Here is a 15,094-nt window from a genome sequence, read left to right as displayed (position 1 = left end):
TGATGTTCCTACAGGGAAGTTTGACAATACACATCAGAAGCCTTAAATTGCCTATACCCTATAATCTAGAAATTTACCTTCTTGCACTCTGCTCCAAGTAAGTGAACAAAAACAAACGCCTAATTCTATAATTAAAAGTTAATGTTCAGGCAGCCCAAGTGGCTCAGTGGTTTAGCACCGCCCTCAGCCCAGGGCGTGATCCTGGAGACCGGGGATCGAGTCCCACATCAGGCTCCCTGTGTGGAGCCTGCTTCTCCCTCTGCCTGTGTCTCTCATGAATAAATAAAAATCTTTTTAAAAAAAGTCAATGTTCAACAGTAGGTTAAATACATTAGAACAAAGTAGTGGCTAAAAGTATAGATGTTCAAAAAGAAATTGTTGATTGTTATGGTGTGTATGGACTGAACTGAAAATGTAAATTTTTATGTGAGTAGAAGGACACTGGAAGAACACACACCCTGCTAACAGTGATTATCTCTGGGTGGTGAAATAGGTGTGGTTCTGCAAATTCCTCACAGGCATTTTCTTTGCGACGAACACACATTGTGCAAATGACACCTTATTGATGAAACATGAAACTATAGATTATGCAGGAATAGCCAACACTTACTCAGTGCTTAACGATATATGGGCATTATGCCATTTTGCTCGCTATCATTTGATTTTTAAAAATCCGGCACCTCCTAGGCTTAATCGAGGACGCCGGCCAAAAAGACCCGCTTATTACTTCCCACCTGCAAGAACTGCACAGGCAGGTAAACGGCATTTGCCGCGACAAATAGAAGCGATGCCAAAGCCAACATTTTCGCACGGATCTGAGCAATAAATCCTGCGGAGTCGACAGGGGTGCCAGCGTTCCCCGCTCCCCCGCTCAGAGGCCGGAGACCCGCGCGCAGGTAAGTACTTTGGCTTATTCGCGGGCCGTGGCCACAGTGTTGTCAAGCCCGAGGAGCGATGCAGGCTCAGTTCCCGGAGCGCCGCGCTCGCCGCCTCCCCTCGCGGCGAACAACAGGTGCCCACGTGGCTCCCCACCCCCCGCGCCCCTCCCGCGGGCCTGCAGCGCCCCCTGGCCCGAGCCGAGCCCCAGGGCCAGCTCTGCAGCCGCGCCGCCCGCCCGCCGTGCGCTCCCCGCCGCGCTCGTCCGGGTGAGCCCAGCCCCGGCCCCGGCCCCGGCCCCGGCCCCGGCCCCAGCCCCAGCCCCAGCCCCAGCCCCGGCCCCAGCCCCAGCCGGCCCCGCACCCCGCACCCCTGACCCCGCCAGCGGCCTCGGGCGGGGGGGTGGGGGCGCCGGGTCCCAGGTGGCGCTCCCGGGGTGGGGACGCGCGGCCCCCTGCGGCCCCGCGTGGACGCCGCGTTGCGGGCTTTGTTCGGCTTTGTTGGCGCCGCACCTGAGCGCTCCCGGGGCCGCGGGCGTCCCGGGGCAGAGCGCACCTGGCGCGCACCTCCTCGCGCGGGGCTCCCGGCCGGCGGCCTGGGCACGGGCCGTGCGGAGGGCGCAGGGGTCCGCGGCGCCGAGCACAGGTAAGGGGCAGGGCTCGGTGCTGTGGGTGGAGGACGGAGCCAGGTACTACCCCCGACCTGCCTGGGACAGCGAGTCTCCTGACCGGGAGGCTGCGGGGGGGGGGGGGGGGGGGGGACTCAGCTTTCTGATAAATGCTTTGGGGACATGCTCCTCAGGGCGTGTGCTGCCGTTAAGGGGACTCCTGTGCGGTTTTCTCAGCGAAGCCTTTGCAAGAAGAGCCCTAGCGAAGGTAGGCCCCCCCAGCGAAGCCTCTGCAAGAAGAGCCCTAGAAGGGCCGTCCAGAGCCACTTGCCCCTGGGCGTGGGGAGGCCGGGGGATCTGTACTCCTGGTGATTCCGCATCACGGGGGATCCCCCCCCCCTTCCTGCATTCCTCCTCCTTGGGGCCTGGGCGCTTGGCCACCTGCTGGGAGAGTACACGGAGGGCCTCAGAATTGCACCTTTGAAACTTGCCAGGTGGCATTGATTTAAAAAACTAATGGGTACCCAGGCAGAAAAGGGAGGAGGCACCTTCCTGCCCCTGTGGAATCTGTGGCTCTCCAGCCAAGAGGGGCCTTTCAGTGGGGACACCTGCAGTGTGTTTGGTGTCTTGGAACTGAATAATCGGAACCTGTATGACTTTCAAATTTTGAGGTTCTCTAATTAAACAATCCTCCCCCGCCACCTTTAAATGTTTTATAATTTCAGATGTAAAAATTCAAAGTCTGTCTGGCTTCCGTTGTGGCATTATAGTAAGAAATGTGCATTTGTTGAGGAAAGAGTCAGAAAAGAGTAGGAACAAGTCAGAAAAGTCAGAGAGGTACCACTGCAGTTGGCAAAGGCCATGTGAGTGAATTTGTTTAGTGCTGTTGGCTTTCAGCAGCCAGCCTACAGCCATTCTCTTCTTGTTGCTGATGGAGGCACAAGGCTCCATGGGCTGTTCTTCACCTAGGATATGGTCCTTAACTCTTCTTTTGTAGAAATCCAACCCAGAACTGTCTCTTGATGGTGTAAGAATTTTCCAGACAAGGTCCCCAGACAAATCCTAGGGAAGAGACAAGGGAATTCCTTCATCACACCTGTTTGAAAACCATCAGTGACCTATTTTTCTTTAAATCTAGTTTTTGGCCTACCATCCAAAGCTTGGAGTAACTGCCCCCTTCCCCCCAGAGGCTCTGGTCCCCTTCGAAGTGAATCATAGATGCCCATATTCTTACAGATGAGGAAACAGACCTCGAGAGGGCAAAAGACACCCCAGGAACCCAGACTCCTAGGTTTTTAATGAGCTGTATAAATGGCACAGTCATTAATTGGCAAATGATGACATTTGGGATAACCTGGTGTAAATAAAGAGCCTTTGTTACTAGTGCCCCCATCTTGTGTGTATCTTGCAGAGTATTTTCATTGTGCCCCCAATACCTGACAAGGTGCTGGGCACAGGGCAGATGCTTTATAGTTTTTGTTGAGGAAGTGAAATTCTTATATCCTTGGAAGGGTCAGGAACACTGTGAGATGTTTTAGAGCAGTTGTCCTCAAACGTTTGTGCTTCTGCACTACACAGATTCAGTTTAAGAAGAATTTTCATCAGGAGGAATGCAACAAAATTTTAAATTTTCATCCCAACTTTTAATTTTATCCTACAAGGAATTTATTTTTCCAAATAAAATAAACCCCTCCCATCATCCGCAAGGCTCATGTAGGTTTCCCGGGGATGCTGCACGAGGGGGAGGGAGGCCTTTCCAGCCCCTGCTGCAGCATCACCCAAGGCCAGCTCCCTGGGACACCTGAATGCACTGGAGGTCCCCTTTCTTTAGTTTACCCTTCATTTTGTAGACAGCTCCAGACCTCTTCCGTCCTTACCCACAGGCTTACCTGTGGCCCTGCCCTCAATGTGATTACTCTTTTGGATCCTTCATTCCCTTTCCTGATCTGAGTCCCTTCTCTTCTACTGGGTTTCCTTACTCTCCATTTAGGAAACTTTGGCCTCACCCAGGACACTTTTGCACTGTGGTCTCATGTGATCCTGGCATCCTTCTTGGGTAAATAGGATGGATGTTGTCACCCCCACTATTGAGGGAAGGAAATTGAAAGACTGAGGTGAAGGAATTTACTGAGAGGCTCATGTCTGGGCTTTCCAATGCCCTATTGCTCTTTGCACTTCTGTTTACTGCATGCTTCTTGCACAGCCAGGCTGCCCATGTCAGAAGACCTGGGCTGGATTCCAGACTTGTGGTTCACCAGCTCTTCAACCTTGGGTCTCAACTTCTATGAGACCATTTTCTTATGTATAAAATTAGGAATGATCATGTCTGCTCTATGGGGTTATAGGTATTAATCTATTAAATGTCATGACCATTCTTTAACATTGTACATGTAGAAAGGGTTTTATATTAAAGATTTTATTTTATTTATTTTTAAAGATTTTATTTATTTATTCATGAGAGACACACAGAGAGAGGCAGAGACACAGGCAGAGGGAGAACCAGGCTCCCTGTGGGGAGCCTGATGCAGGACTGGATCCCAGGACCCGGGGATCATGCCCCGAGCCGAAGGCAGACAGTCAACCGCTGAGCCACTCAAGTGTCCCTAGAAAGTGTTTTACCATTAGGAGGGATGTTCACATCCTGTTTCACTGGATCGTTATACAGCGCGGCCTGAGTTCCAGAGTTTGTGAAACTGAGATTCACCCCAGTTGCTAGATGAATGACCCCAAGACCGGGGAAGCTGTTCCTTTTGCAGTCACCCAGGTAGTCAAAAGCAGAACTAGTCTGGAATTCTGTCTCTGGACTTATAGTCCTATGTGCATTCTCTTATACTCCTGCTTCCCAAAATCCAGTGAACTTGGGTCTTAGGGGGTTTTCAAATATCATCAGAGCAAACATCAGAATCCCTCTTGGCTACAAATGTCTCCCAGCAGGTGTGTCGAGAGTAGGGAGCCCTGAGATTCATGCCCGTCTGACCAGGGAATCCGTGCAGCACATCATTCATCCCTTGGTGCTGGCTTCTGGTTTTCCAACTGTTGGATTCTAATAATTTGTGATTCTTTTAGAGGGAGCATGACTTTTCCTGAGCAGCTTTCAATACGCTCCCTCTGCTCTATCAACCTAGAAACATGTGGTCCGAGTCCCTGGGCCTGAACCAAGTGTTTTGCCAAGAGGCCAAGGCAGCTGAGTATTATAGTGAAAGACAGCAGGGGCTTCCTAGCTTGATGCTTTTACCTCCGATTTTAAAGTCTGTCTGTTCAGGTGTTGCCTGTTCTTGTAAAGGGCTCAGATTTCCATCTAACTGATTGAGAGGAGGCTGCCAGAGGCTAATCTAATATTTTGGGGTTGGCATTGCATTTTGTAAGGAGGTGGAGGTGGTTTCCTTTTACACCTCGAACTTATTTCATTTCCAATCATAGAGGAAAAGGCAGGCATTGTCCTGCAAAACTGCCTTCAACTCTTGCCAATCTGGCTCTTCTTTTTCAAAAGTAGCCTTTTTTTTTTTTTTTTTTTTTGCCTTTGTTTCTTCCTGTATTATGGCAAGTGTAATCCCTGTGTTTTGTGGAGCCCTGCAGCCAACCTGACTTACCTTCTGCCCTCAGTGCTGGGGGGTGCTGCGTGGAACCAGAAGAGGGAGGGCAAGGGGGTGAAGAGCTGCTGGGCCCATGTGTGAGGGCCCCAGGAGCCAGGAATAATGTGGGATTAACATGAGTAATATGACAAAAAGGAACAAATGAGGAGTGAGGTGTTTGCAATGGAAAAGGCTTGACAAGGCTTACTTGGGAACTAATGATTGTTTCTGCCCTAGGTTGCAGACCACTCCTGACTACTGTGTACAAGAATGCAAAGAGTTCTGGAAATCTTTTCACATTGTGTGCTGAGTGTGGGAGTTGCTGGCAGATATTAGCTTGTGGAAAACTGCCAAAGGGCAGATTCAGGTGGCAGATTTTTAATTATGCTCCTGTTCCTCTACTTTAATCTCCCAGAATCAGGAAGGGGATGGGTTGAACAGATCACTGGGAGGCCAGAAGGGAAAATGATCCACTGATGAGCTGTGTAACCTGGGGCAAAACAACTTTTCTGTGCCTCAGTTTTTTCATCTGTAATTTGGGGATAACACTCTTACTGGTTGACTGCAAGGATTAATAGCAAAACTATGCAGCAGTATGGACCCTGGTGTTAGACACATGGTATTTTTACTGCTCACTAGATGGTAGTAGCTGTTGGATTTTTACTATGAAATTCATCCTTAAAAAAAAAGTTTTTAGATGCAAGGTTGTGTTTAGCATGTGGAATTAGTATTGCAAGCAGGTTTTGGTATGGGGGTAGACTGAATGTTTTTAGATGATGGGTGGGAACAGACAGCAAAGAGTGCTATTAATACTTCACCAGCACCAAAGTGGCATTCATTTCATTTATCTTGGCATAAAAAAAGAATGCAGTGAGTGTAGTGAGCACAAAGATTCGTCTGGAAGTAGGCGTGCTGGTGTGTAGTTTACCCAGCAAGCACACATCTCACCTACTGTGTGCCAGACAAGCGCAGGCGGCTGGGGCTCCAGCAGAGACCACAATTCAGTCCCTGAGGCTTTTGCCACCTGGCAGGCGAGATAAACATATAAGCAGGCAGTTTCAGGGTGGGCTGTGTGAGATGACGGGCCGTGCTGTGGGCACACGGGAGGGAGGTGGTGCTGAGGTCCCAGAGCCAGCACCATCTGGTCTACACACATATCGGGGGGCATTTGACTTCTTGCATTGATTTGCAGATTGCCAACATAAATTTTGTTTTAATGAGCAGACACTTAGAAGATTCCGAAAAAAAAAAAAATTCACCTGGGCATGCAGAGGCACATAAGAGCAAGACGGAGTTGCTTTGGTTTGTTTCATAGCAGAGGGAGGGGACACCATGTTTCCTGAGTGCCTTACTCTGCATTAGGAACCTTTGATACTTCATGGCAGCCTGGGGAGGCTGCTAGAATCCTGCTTTTATTTAAAAAAAAAATCGATTGGCCTCAGAATCCTGCATGTGCCCAGGGTCAGAGCTGTGGCCCTAGAAATCATCCTGAGCCTAAGGACTGGACAGCATTGCACTGTCTCTTGTCCCCAAGCCTTAACCCTGCCAGGAACTTGTCCTTCATCTGTTGTTTGGAGTGAGAGGAAAGGAAAGGTGTTTTGGGGGAAAGGGAAGGTCTGTCTTGCTGGCATGTGCCGGGTGGGAAGGTAACAGGAACTGCGTCAGCCACACCACCTGTATCCTCTCTGTCCATCTTTACCTCTGTGAGAGCTCCTGACTCTCTTGCTTTTCTAATATTCACTCTCCACTGGCCACTTAGATTAGGGGAAGATGTGAGCCTCACGGTCATTTGAGGCACAAAGACTATCAGCTGATTGGGACGTCTGATCTACTTTGTTTCAGAAAAGTTTGCAATCCAAGAAGCTGAATAGAGTAGAGTAAGGTCTGACCATCATAGGTCCCCGATGGAGATATTTGCCACCAGAGGCCACCTTAGCAGCATCCGGCCCAGCCTCCTTGTGTTGTAAACAAGGCATCCATGTCATCCCATGAGAAGTGGGGTTCCCGGACTCCGGGTGCAGCCCCTCCCTGGCCTAGTCACCTGCAGGTGTGCCTTTTCTGCCTGGATGGAGTTCTGAGCGGGGGCTCAGGGTCCCAGAGCTGACCTCAGAGCCAGAAGCGGCATGGTCCAAGGCAAGCATGCTGGATTAGGAGCTGGAGACCCAAGGTGTGTGACTGTCAGGGACTGCCCCCAACACATGCACACTGGCACTTGTGTGCCTCTGTGACCCTCCTGTCATCTCTCAGGTGTGTCCAGCTCATTCACTCTGAGCTTCCCCTTCCACACCTTGTCATGACCCTCTCGGTCCCCAGAGCCTGCTTCCTGAGAGAAGGAACGCAGGCCTGAGGGGTCAGTGCTGTCCCTTAAAGCACTGCCCACCGTTTATTCAAATTTCCTGCAGTTCCAAGTACGTCTGGCAGTAGCACCTGATAGGAACACGAGCTGGGTCATTTTAAACTTTCTTGCAAGAGAATCTACATTTCTTGGAGAATTTTGATTTCCAAGGCAGCCCTTGCTCCCAGCCTGCTCAGAACCCTCTCAGTGAGGACTCACGTTCTGTTTTGTTGCTGCAGCTGGGAGACGTGTTCTCAATGCCCCAGCAGAGACAGTGGAGTGTGTCTGACAGCAGGATTCATTTTAGTGCAGGGTATGTTAAAGGCACTTTGGTGAGCTACTGAGGATGAGCAGGAAACTCTTACCCTACATTTTGGATAAGTGACGTCAGCCAGTGGAGATGTGGAAGTTCCAAGACCCAAGATACATCAATGAAAACTTGGCGCCCCAGCCTAGCCAGCCACATTCTTAGATTCAGGAGAGCACTGTTTACTTAAGAGGTTACAGGGAGGGACACCTGGGTGACTTAGTGGTTGAGCATCTGCCTTCAGCTCAGGTCGTGATCCCGGGGTCCTAGGATTGAGTCCTACTTCCAGGCTCCCCTCAGGGAGACTGTTTCTCCCTCTGCCTGTGTCTCTGCCTCTCTCCGTGTGGCTCTCATGAATAAATAAATCTTAAAAAAAAAAGTTTACAGGGACTTTCTATATATATATTTTTATTTATTTATTTATGATAGTCACACAGAGAGAGAGAGAGGCAGAGACACAGGCAGAGGGAGAAGCAGGCTCCATGCACCGGGAGCCCGACGTGGGATTTGAGCCCGGGTCTCCAGGATCGCGCCCTGGGCCAAAGGCAGGCGCTAAACCGCTGCACCACCCAGGGATCCCTACAGGGACTTTCTGATTTGGGTACATCAGATAGAAATGAGTTTCTCTGCCCCAGGCTGCCCCCTGAATACTCCACCCTGTGACCCACCACCTCACCCTCCGCTGTGAGGAGGCACCTGGGGGGACCCTGCAGTGTTTCCCTTTCCATGTCTGTGCCTAGGATTTTTCTCTTTGGAATTGTCTCCTGAGTGAGTGTCAGCATTATGTGTTTAACAGAAAGAAACTTCAGTCAGACCTATCTATGGCCTTGCTCTTTCACATCTTTTTTTTTTTTTTTTTAACAGGTTTAATGTGGAGGGTGAGACATTGAATGTATTAGATCCCAATAGGCAAATAATAATAATAATAATAATAATAATAATAATAATAATAATAATAATTTCTAGAACCTTCAGGTAGTTTCAGATTTTTCCCTGCTAAATTGTATTGGGGAAAAAAAGTCTAAATTTCATTCTTTGTGATCCTTTCAGTTCTTATACTACTTGCTAGTATACTTGCTAATGTGTAAGAGCATCTGAATTGTACATCATATCTTTGTGGTCAAAAAGATAATGAATGATCCATTTCACAGCTAAAATTAGAAGTATATCTCATGTATGTGCTCTTACAGAATCAAAGTTATTATCTGTAGTTCTTTTTTTTTTAATAAAATTTTTAAAATTTTTATTTATTTATGATAGTCACAGAGAGAGAGAGAGGGAGGCAGAGACACAGGCAGAGGGAGAAGCAGGCTCCATGCACCAGGAGCCCAACGTGGGATTCGATCCTGGGTCTCCAGGATCGTGCCCTGGGCCAAAGGCAGGCGCTAAACCGCTGTGCCACCCAGGGATCCCTTGTCTATAGTTCTTATTAAAAGCTCTTACTTTCCACCCCTATCTCCTTCAAAAATTGTTATCAGGCTCCATGGAACTGAATGTTACCTATACTGTAAGCGTTATTAGGCAATAATAATAATAATAAAAAAACCTCTTTTGTTGGCTTCCTTAGCCACACTGCTTTTTATAAATAACTTAGAAAGTGGAAGCTTCATCACCTTGCTAGAACATTTCAGAAAATGAGGACATTGGAAATCAAATCTTCAATCTCTCTAACTCCTCATAAGAAACAGAGGCATTGAGAGGGAGAGACTTAAGGTCATGTGGCTGGTCAGGGCCTGGCTGAGGACTCGACCTTGGGCAGAGCATAGCTTCCTGGAGTCTATGAAGGACCTGCAGGGGTTGGGGGGGGGGGGCGGCGGGGAGCGGTTAGGTGTCTAGGGAAGATGTTAGACTGTCCTTTGAAAGCAAAATCATTGGAGTAAAGTCTCCCATGACTTTTAGGGAGTTTGGGTCTTTTCCTGGCTAATATAGTTTTTGTGGCAAGGAGGAGCCTGTAGGGTCATCTTTGTGCCTGGGAAAGGCTAAGTAGCTGTCCTTTTATTTGGGGGTGACTTGGGGTGAACAGAACTAATTGCTGATGCTTTTTTCCTGCCCTGTAGTTGTACCAACATGCCCTCTATCCCATGGCTGGAAGTTCTCTTCGTTTTCCTGTTTTCTGGAGGTAAGTTTTTTTGGTCAGGGGTAAGGTGTTGTGGCATTTGGTTTGCTTTACATTCTGTTGATTTTAACTTCTAGAGTATTTTAACTTCTCAAATACATCTGCAACTCCCTACTCCATGGCCACCTGCCTAGTGTGAGCCCCATTGTCTCATGATTGGATCACTGCAGTAGTCTCCTGATTGATCTCCCTACCTCCATCTGGTTTCACTCCAGCCCATTGTCCACAGAACAGTCCTTTCAAAATGCAAATCTGGGGTGCATCAGGATGGCTCAGTTGATTAGACATCTGACTCTTGATTTTGGCTCCAGTTATCTCAGGGTCATGAGATCAAGCCCCACGTTGGACTCTGCACTCCAGAGTCTGCTGGAGATACTCTCCCTCTGCCCCCACCCCCTCTCACTCTCTTTCTCTAAAATAAAAAAATCTTTTAAAAAAACAAAAATGAAAAAACCAAAAGGCAAATCTGATCATACCAGGACCCCTCTCCACTCCTACTAGCCCTTGCCTAAATTTTTTTTTTTTTTTTTTTTTTTTTTTTTTTTTTTTTTAGTTTATTTGAGAGTCACAGAGAGAGAGAGCAGGAGCGGGGAGGCTCAGAGGGAAAAGAGAAGCAGGCTTGCTGCTGATCAGGGAGCCTGATGTGGGCTTGATCCCAAGACTCCAGGATCATGACCTGAGCTGAAGGCAGATGTTTAACCGACTGAGCCACCCAGGCTCCCCTTGCTTAAAATTTTTAAATGGTATCTACTGCTCTTAAGAGACCTTGCTTGATCTGACCCCATACCACCTCTAGTGCCCTCTGGTACCCTCTCCCTCTGCACCACAGCCCACATTCCTCCTAATCCTGCCCAGCTGCCATGCTCCCTTCCTGCCTAGGGGTTTTCAGTAGGTGACCCCACTGCCTGGATCACCCCCTCACCCAACACTGCCACCTGGTAAACTACTTCAGCACCCAGTACAGCTCCTCCAGGTTCCCCAGGTCAGGTCAGTTCCCTTAATACCTATAGCCCCGAGCACCTCTGCTGTGTAACACTTAACACAGATAGGAGTTTACTTCTGTGTGAATTTTTAAAAACTTAGTATCCATCTTCTGTACCAGATATAAGCTCCATGAGAAAGAGATTTTGCATATTGTTTATGTGCTGCTATATAATCTTGGCACCTAGCATTGGGCCTGGTGCATAGAAGTGCTCCAGAAGTGGATTAATGAATGAATAATGGAGCAGATCAACTTTGTCTTTACTCCCCTCCCAAGTTCTAGCCTTGTTAAAATGAGGTGGTAGAAAGGAATCAGAATGTCTCACAGGTTGTCCTACAAGTAAGAACAAGTGGACAGCCTGTCTGGCCATCTGAGTCTGGCTCAGGATTCTCTTGTGATCTGTGAGACTCTCTGCTATGTTGAATCTGTCAACACCTGCCTGTTCCCTGGAGTCTGGGGACATGAGAGAGGCTGAGAAGGTGGGTGGTTGTTCAACCCACCCAACCCCCTCTCTAAGCCATGTGGATAGATGGAATAATATAGTAGCTTCTGGGTTAGGGGCCTGGGGCAATGAGATATGTTTGGGGACAGGACCTGAATGAGGTCCTTGAGGCTCAGGCACAGTCCAGGTTCCGCTGTAGTTTATTGCAGAACTTTACCTCCTGTAGCCCTATCCAGTTTACAGAGCACTTGATATGACCATCCCTGGGCTGTACAGATGAGGTGGGGGTGGCCCAGTGATGCCTGTGACTTGCTCAGAGTCACACAGCTATTGGTAGCAGAGCTGGGACAAACACCTGCCTCGACTTCTCAGCTGGCCTCACCACTCTGGGTTCCTCTGCGGGGAGGAGAAGGTGCAGGAATCATCTGACTAGGCCTCTGCTCTCTTACCGGTAAAGTGAAAGGGTTTGACCAGACTCGTGATTCTCAGTCCTTAGCGCCCACCCCTCCCTGCAGGAGATTAAAGTTCTGGCGCCCAGGTAGATGGCCTCCAGAGGCTGAGCTGCTTTGGTTAGAAGAGGAAGCAAGAGTCACCCAGTCATCAGCCCCCTATTCCAGGGGCAAGCTCTGCAGAGTCCTGAGGTAACTTCACAGGAGAGCAGTGGGGATGTCACCCAAGGCACAAGCAGGGCTCATCTGAAGCCTAGCACCTGCCGTAACAGCTGAGCACACAGCACAGCACACATTAGCTGGGTAACCTCTTCAGTGAGTGGTCTCTGGTCTCAGAGCTCCTCTTCCTTCCTCTCAGGGGGGAGGCTGCTGGCTGGTCTTCAGCTGGGAAATTTGCTGATAAGACTTTTAAAAAGGAACAGTGTTTTTCTGTTCTTTGGAGGGTCTTGGAGGTTCCTTGGCTCCTGGAACCTTTGCAGTAATTCGTGGACTTCTTTGGGAAGCCTTAGTGTGCTTGCTTTGCATGGAGAGCTGGGCTAGGCTTTGCAGAGGATGGATGGAAGTGTTCCTGCCCTTGGGCACTTCTAGGGCACCTGGGCCTATACAGGAGGGGGCCCGAGGGGGCTGGTGGGTGGCTCAAGTCAGCAAGATCTTACTGCTTTCTGAGTGCAATGAAGCAGCGCTTCTGTTTTCTGGAAGACCAATTTGCTGAATTATTGAGTGAATTTTCTGGTTTTGAAGTGTTGCTCAGCCTCTGTCCCAACATCTGCCATTTTTAAATGCAAATGGGATAATTTTTTTCTCCCTGCAATTCAGTCTACTGTCTTTATGTGTAGTTTGTCTTGTTTCTGCCTCTGGTGGCAAAACCGCAGTGGCCAACTCTCCCAGACCTCATGAAAGATATTGGTCTGACAGCTCTTGTCTGTGGGGCTAATTACTGGTTCAGCATTCTGGCCAAGAACCATCCTCTGTGAGTCAAGGTTGAGGCAGGGGCATCAGGTGAGCAAAAACCATCCACTTGAAGGTGAGGTGGGGAGAACTGGGAACTACTTTAAGTTTGCCCCAGGGAGTGGTGAATGGAGAGGAGCCAGAAAAGATAGGGCTGGGGCCAGCCCTGGGGGTGGCTGATGCAGGGAGGAGTACTGCAAAGCAAGAGGCATCCCCATCCCAGACCTTGGCTTTTTCTTTGGTTTCTCCCTCCTTATAACTTCCCTGGCAGGCAGTCATAAATCCCCTTGGGCCCAATGGTGCCCGCTTGGTGCGATTCCCCACCGCCAGTCCCCTCTCCCCCTGGCCCTAGCAGTTTCCCATGTTCATATTCCCTCATCTGCCCCTGCCTGGCTTGCTCCCCTGCTCTGCCCCCTTCACTTTATTTCCTCAGTGCTTACCCACCACACATTGGCATTTAGAAAGCAGCTGCACGTGGACTTCTACTACTAGACCTCAACCATGTGTACTTGGCTTTTCAAAATAGCCCTCAAGGTGACACTCTCATGGCCTTCAGGACTTCCATCATGATTGGCTCATCTTCAGCAATCCTGGGGCTTCCTTGGCATGTCACCCCAGCTCCCAGACTTTATTTTTTAAATATACCATCATTATAATTTTACTGGACATCAGTCATATAAAAGAATGAAAGACACGTTCATGAACTTCCTACCCCAAAACTTCTTAGCCTTGTTCATATTAATTGCACTGAACACATTTATCAACACTTACACGTAGCCCTGTCTCTCTGGATATTTGTTATCTCCAGCATTCCTCCATCACAAGTAACCCTGAGAGGAGAGTCCCAATATACCTTTCCCCTTCTCTATGATTGGTTTTCCTTTGAATCCTTTTCCAGGTATGATACTACAGGGGGCACAGGCTGTAAGCAGCTTGATGACTCTTAATTCGTTCGGCCCGGCTGTTTTCTAAAAGGGTTGCACCAGTTTTCAGTACCACCACTGGGAAAGCTTTTCCTGATTTGATCTTTCCCCAATTACATTTGAATTTAGAAGACGATCATTTAAATTTCACAGTTACAAGGGTATCTCATTGTTTGGGTTCAGATATTTTCTCCTGTGCTTGTCTATGAACTGTATGTTTATATCCAAGGTTAATTTTTATGACAATGTGCTGTCTGCCAGAGGGGCACCCGATTATTATGCCTAGCCAGGGGCAAAACTCATCAGAATCACAGGCTCTCTGTATTCCCCTCTATGTATATTCTGAATTTTTTGCTTCAAAATACCCAACTTTAAATACAAAGGTACCTGATAGAAGTGAAGTAATTGGAGCGTTTTCTTTATGCTATCTATCTGGTAATTTTTGAGGGACAACATCATTAAATTCCTCCACATTCCAGTTTTCTCTTTTACTACCTGTTGGTTCTGGTCACATGATGCGGACTAAGACTTTGTCATGATTGCTTCTGGTGTTTTCTCTCATAGTACTCCCATCTCATCCTCTTCAGGAAGTCCACGTAAGCAGGGAGACCATTGGGAAGATTTCAGCTGCCAGCAAAAGTAAGGCCATGTGTTATTCAACTGCCTAGACTCCCATGTTCCCCTCTGCATGATGGACCCCAAGGAAACCATGTTATTCCAGAATGTTCTTGCCCCAGTCCTATCTTTCTTTCACACTGTGGCAGAGTCATTTTCCCCAAACAGGCCTGACCCAGGTCTCCATTCTGGGTGAAAACCTTTGGTAAATCCTTGTTCCTAAATTTCTCGGTCTTGCTTGGGAGTCCTCTGCTATGTGACCACCATCCCCCCAACCAGCCTCATCTCCCACCATGTTTCTTCCTCTTCCACCCTTTTCAGCATCTACCCTGTGTGCTCAAGCCACACTAACCTGTTCCCAGAGACCCTGTATGTCCCTTCCTTGTCTCTCTGGTGAAATCTCCCTCAGTCACTGCCTTTTGGGTGGTGCCTTCCACTCTGACTTCCACTCTCCATCAGGTGAGGTGATGGTTGTGGATTCTGGAGCTGGACAGCCTGGGTTTGCTTCCCAGTTCCATCACTTACTGGTACTTTGGCCTTAGGGAGGTTACTGAATTGCCCTGTGTCCTTTCCTCATCTGTCCACCGGGAATAAAAACCATACATCTATTTAGGAAAGGGGTGGGGAGCTAGGGAGCTGATAGCTTAAGGGTATAGGGTTTCTTTTTGAGGTGATAGACAATGCTCTATCAATCTATCTATCTGTGTCAAGGATGGAATGTATCTGTAAATGTACTAAAAGTCTCTGAATTATATATTTTATTTTATTATTTTTTAATTGTTTATCTTTTGAGAGAGAATACATGCACAAATTGGGAAGGGGCAGAAGGAGAGGGAGAGAGAAAATCCCAAGCAGGCTCCACACTCAGCACGGAGCCCAGCACGGGGCTCGATTTCACAACCCTGTGATCATGACTGGAGCT

General features: G+C 48.4%; 1 protein-coding gene across 1 annotated transcript in view; it reads left to right on the top strand.

Moving 5' to 3' along the window:
* The first annotated feature begins 954 nt into the window (after positions 1–954).
* Positions 955–15,094, top strand: part of VWA2 (von Willebrand factor A domain containing 2) — a 45,291-nt gene continuing 31,151 nt past the window's right edge. The window contains exons 1-3 of the mRNA XM_077877043.1: positions 955–1,145; positions 9,755–9,816; positions 14,122–14,196. Of these exons, the coding sequence (XP_077733169.1) occupies positions 955–1,145; positions 9,755–9,816; positions 14,122–14,196 (328 nt within the window). The remainder of the gene's footprint in view (positions 1,146–9,754; positions 9,817–14,121; positions 14,197–15,094) is intronic.

Source organism: Canis aureus, chromosome 29 (genome assembly GCF_053574225.1).
Source record: "Canis aureus isolate CA01 chromosome 29, VMU_Caureus_v.1.0, whole genome shotgun sequence".
Lineage (NCBI taxonomy): Eukaryota > Metazoa > Chordata > Mammalia > Carnivora > Canidae > Canis > Canis aureus.
Note: the sequence above shows the minus strand (reverse complement) of the source record. Positions and strands in the feature narration are given on the sequence as shown.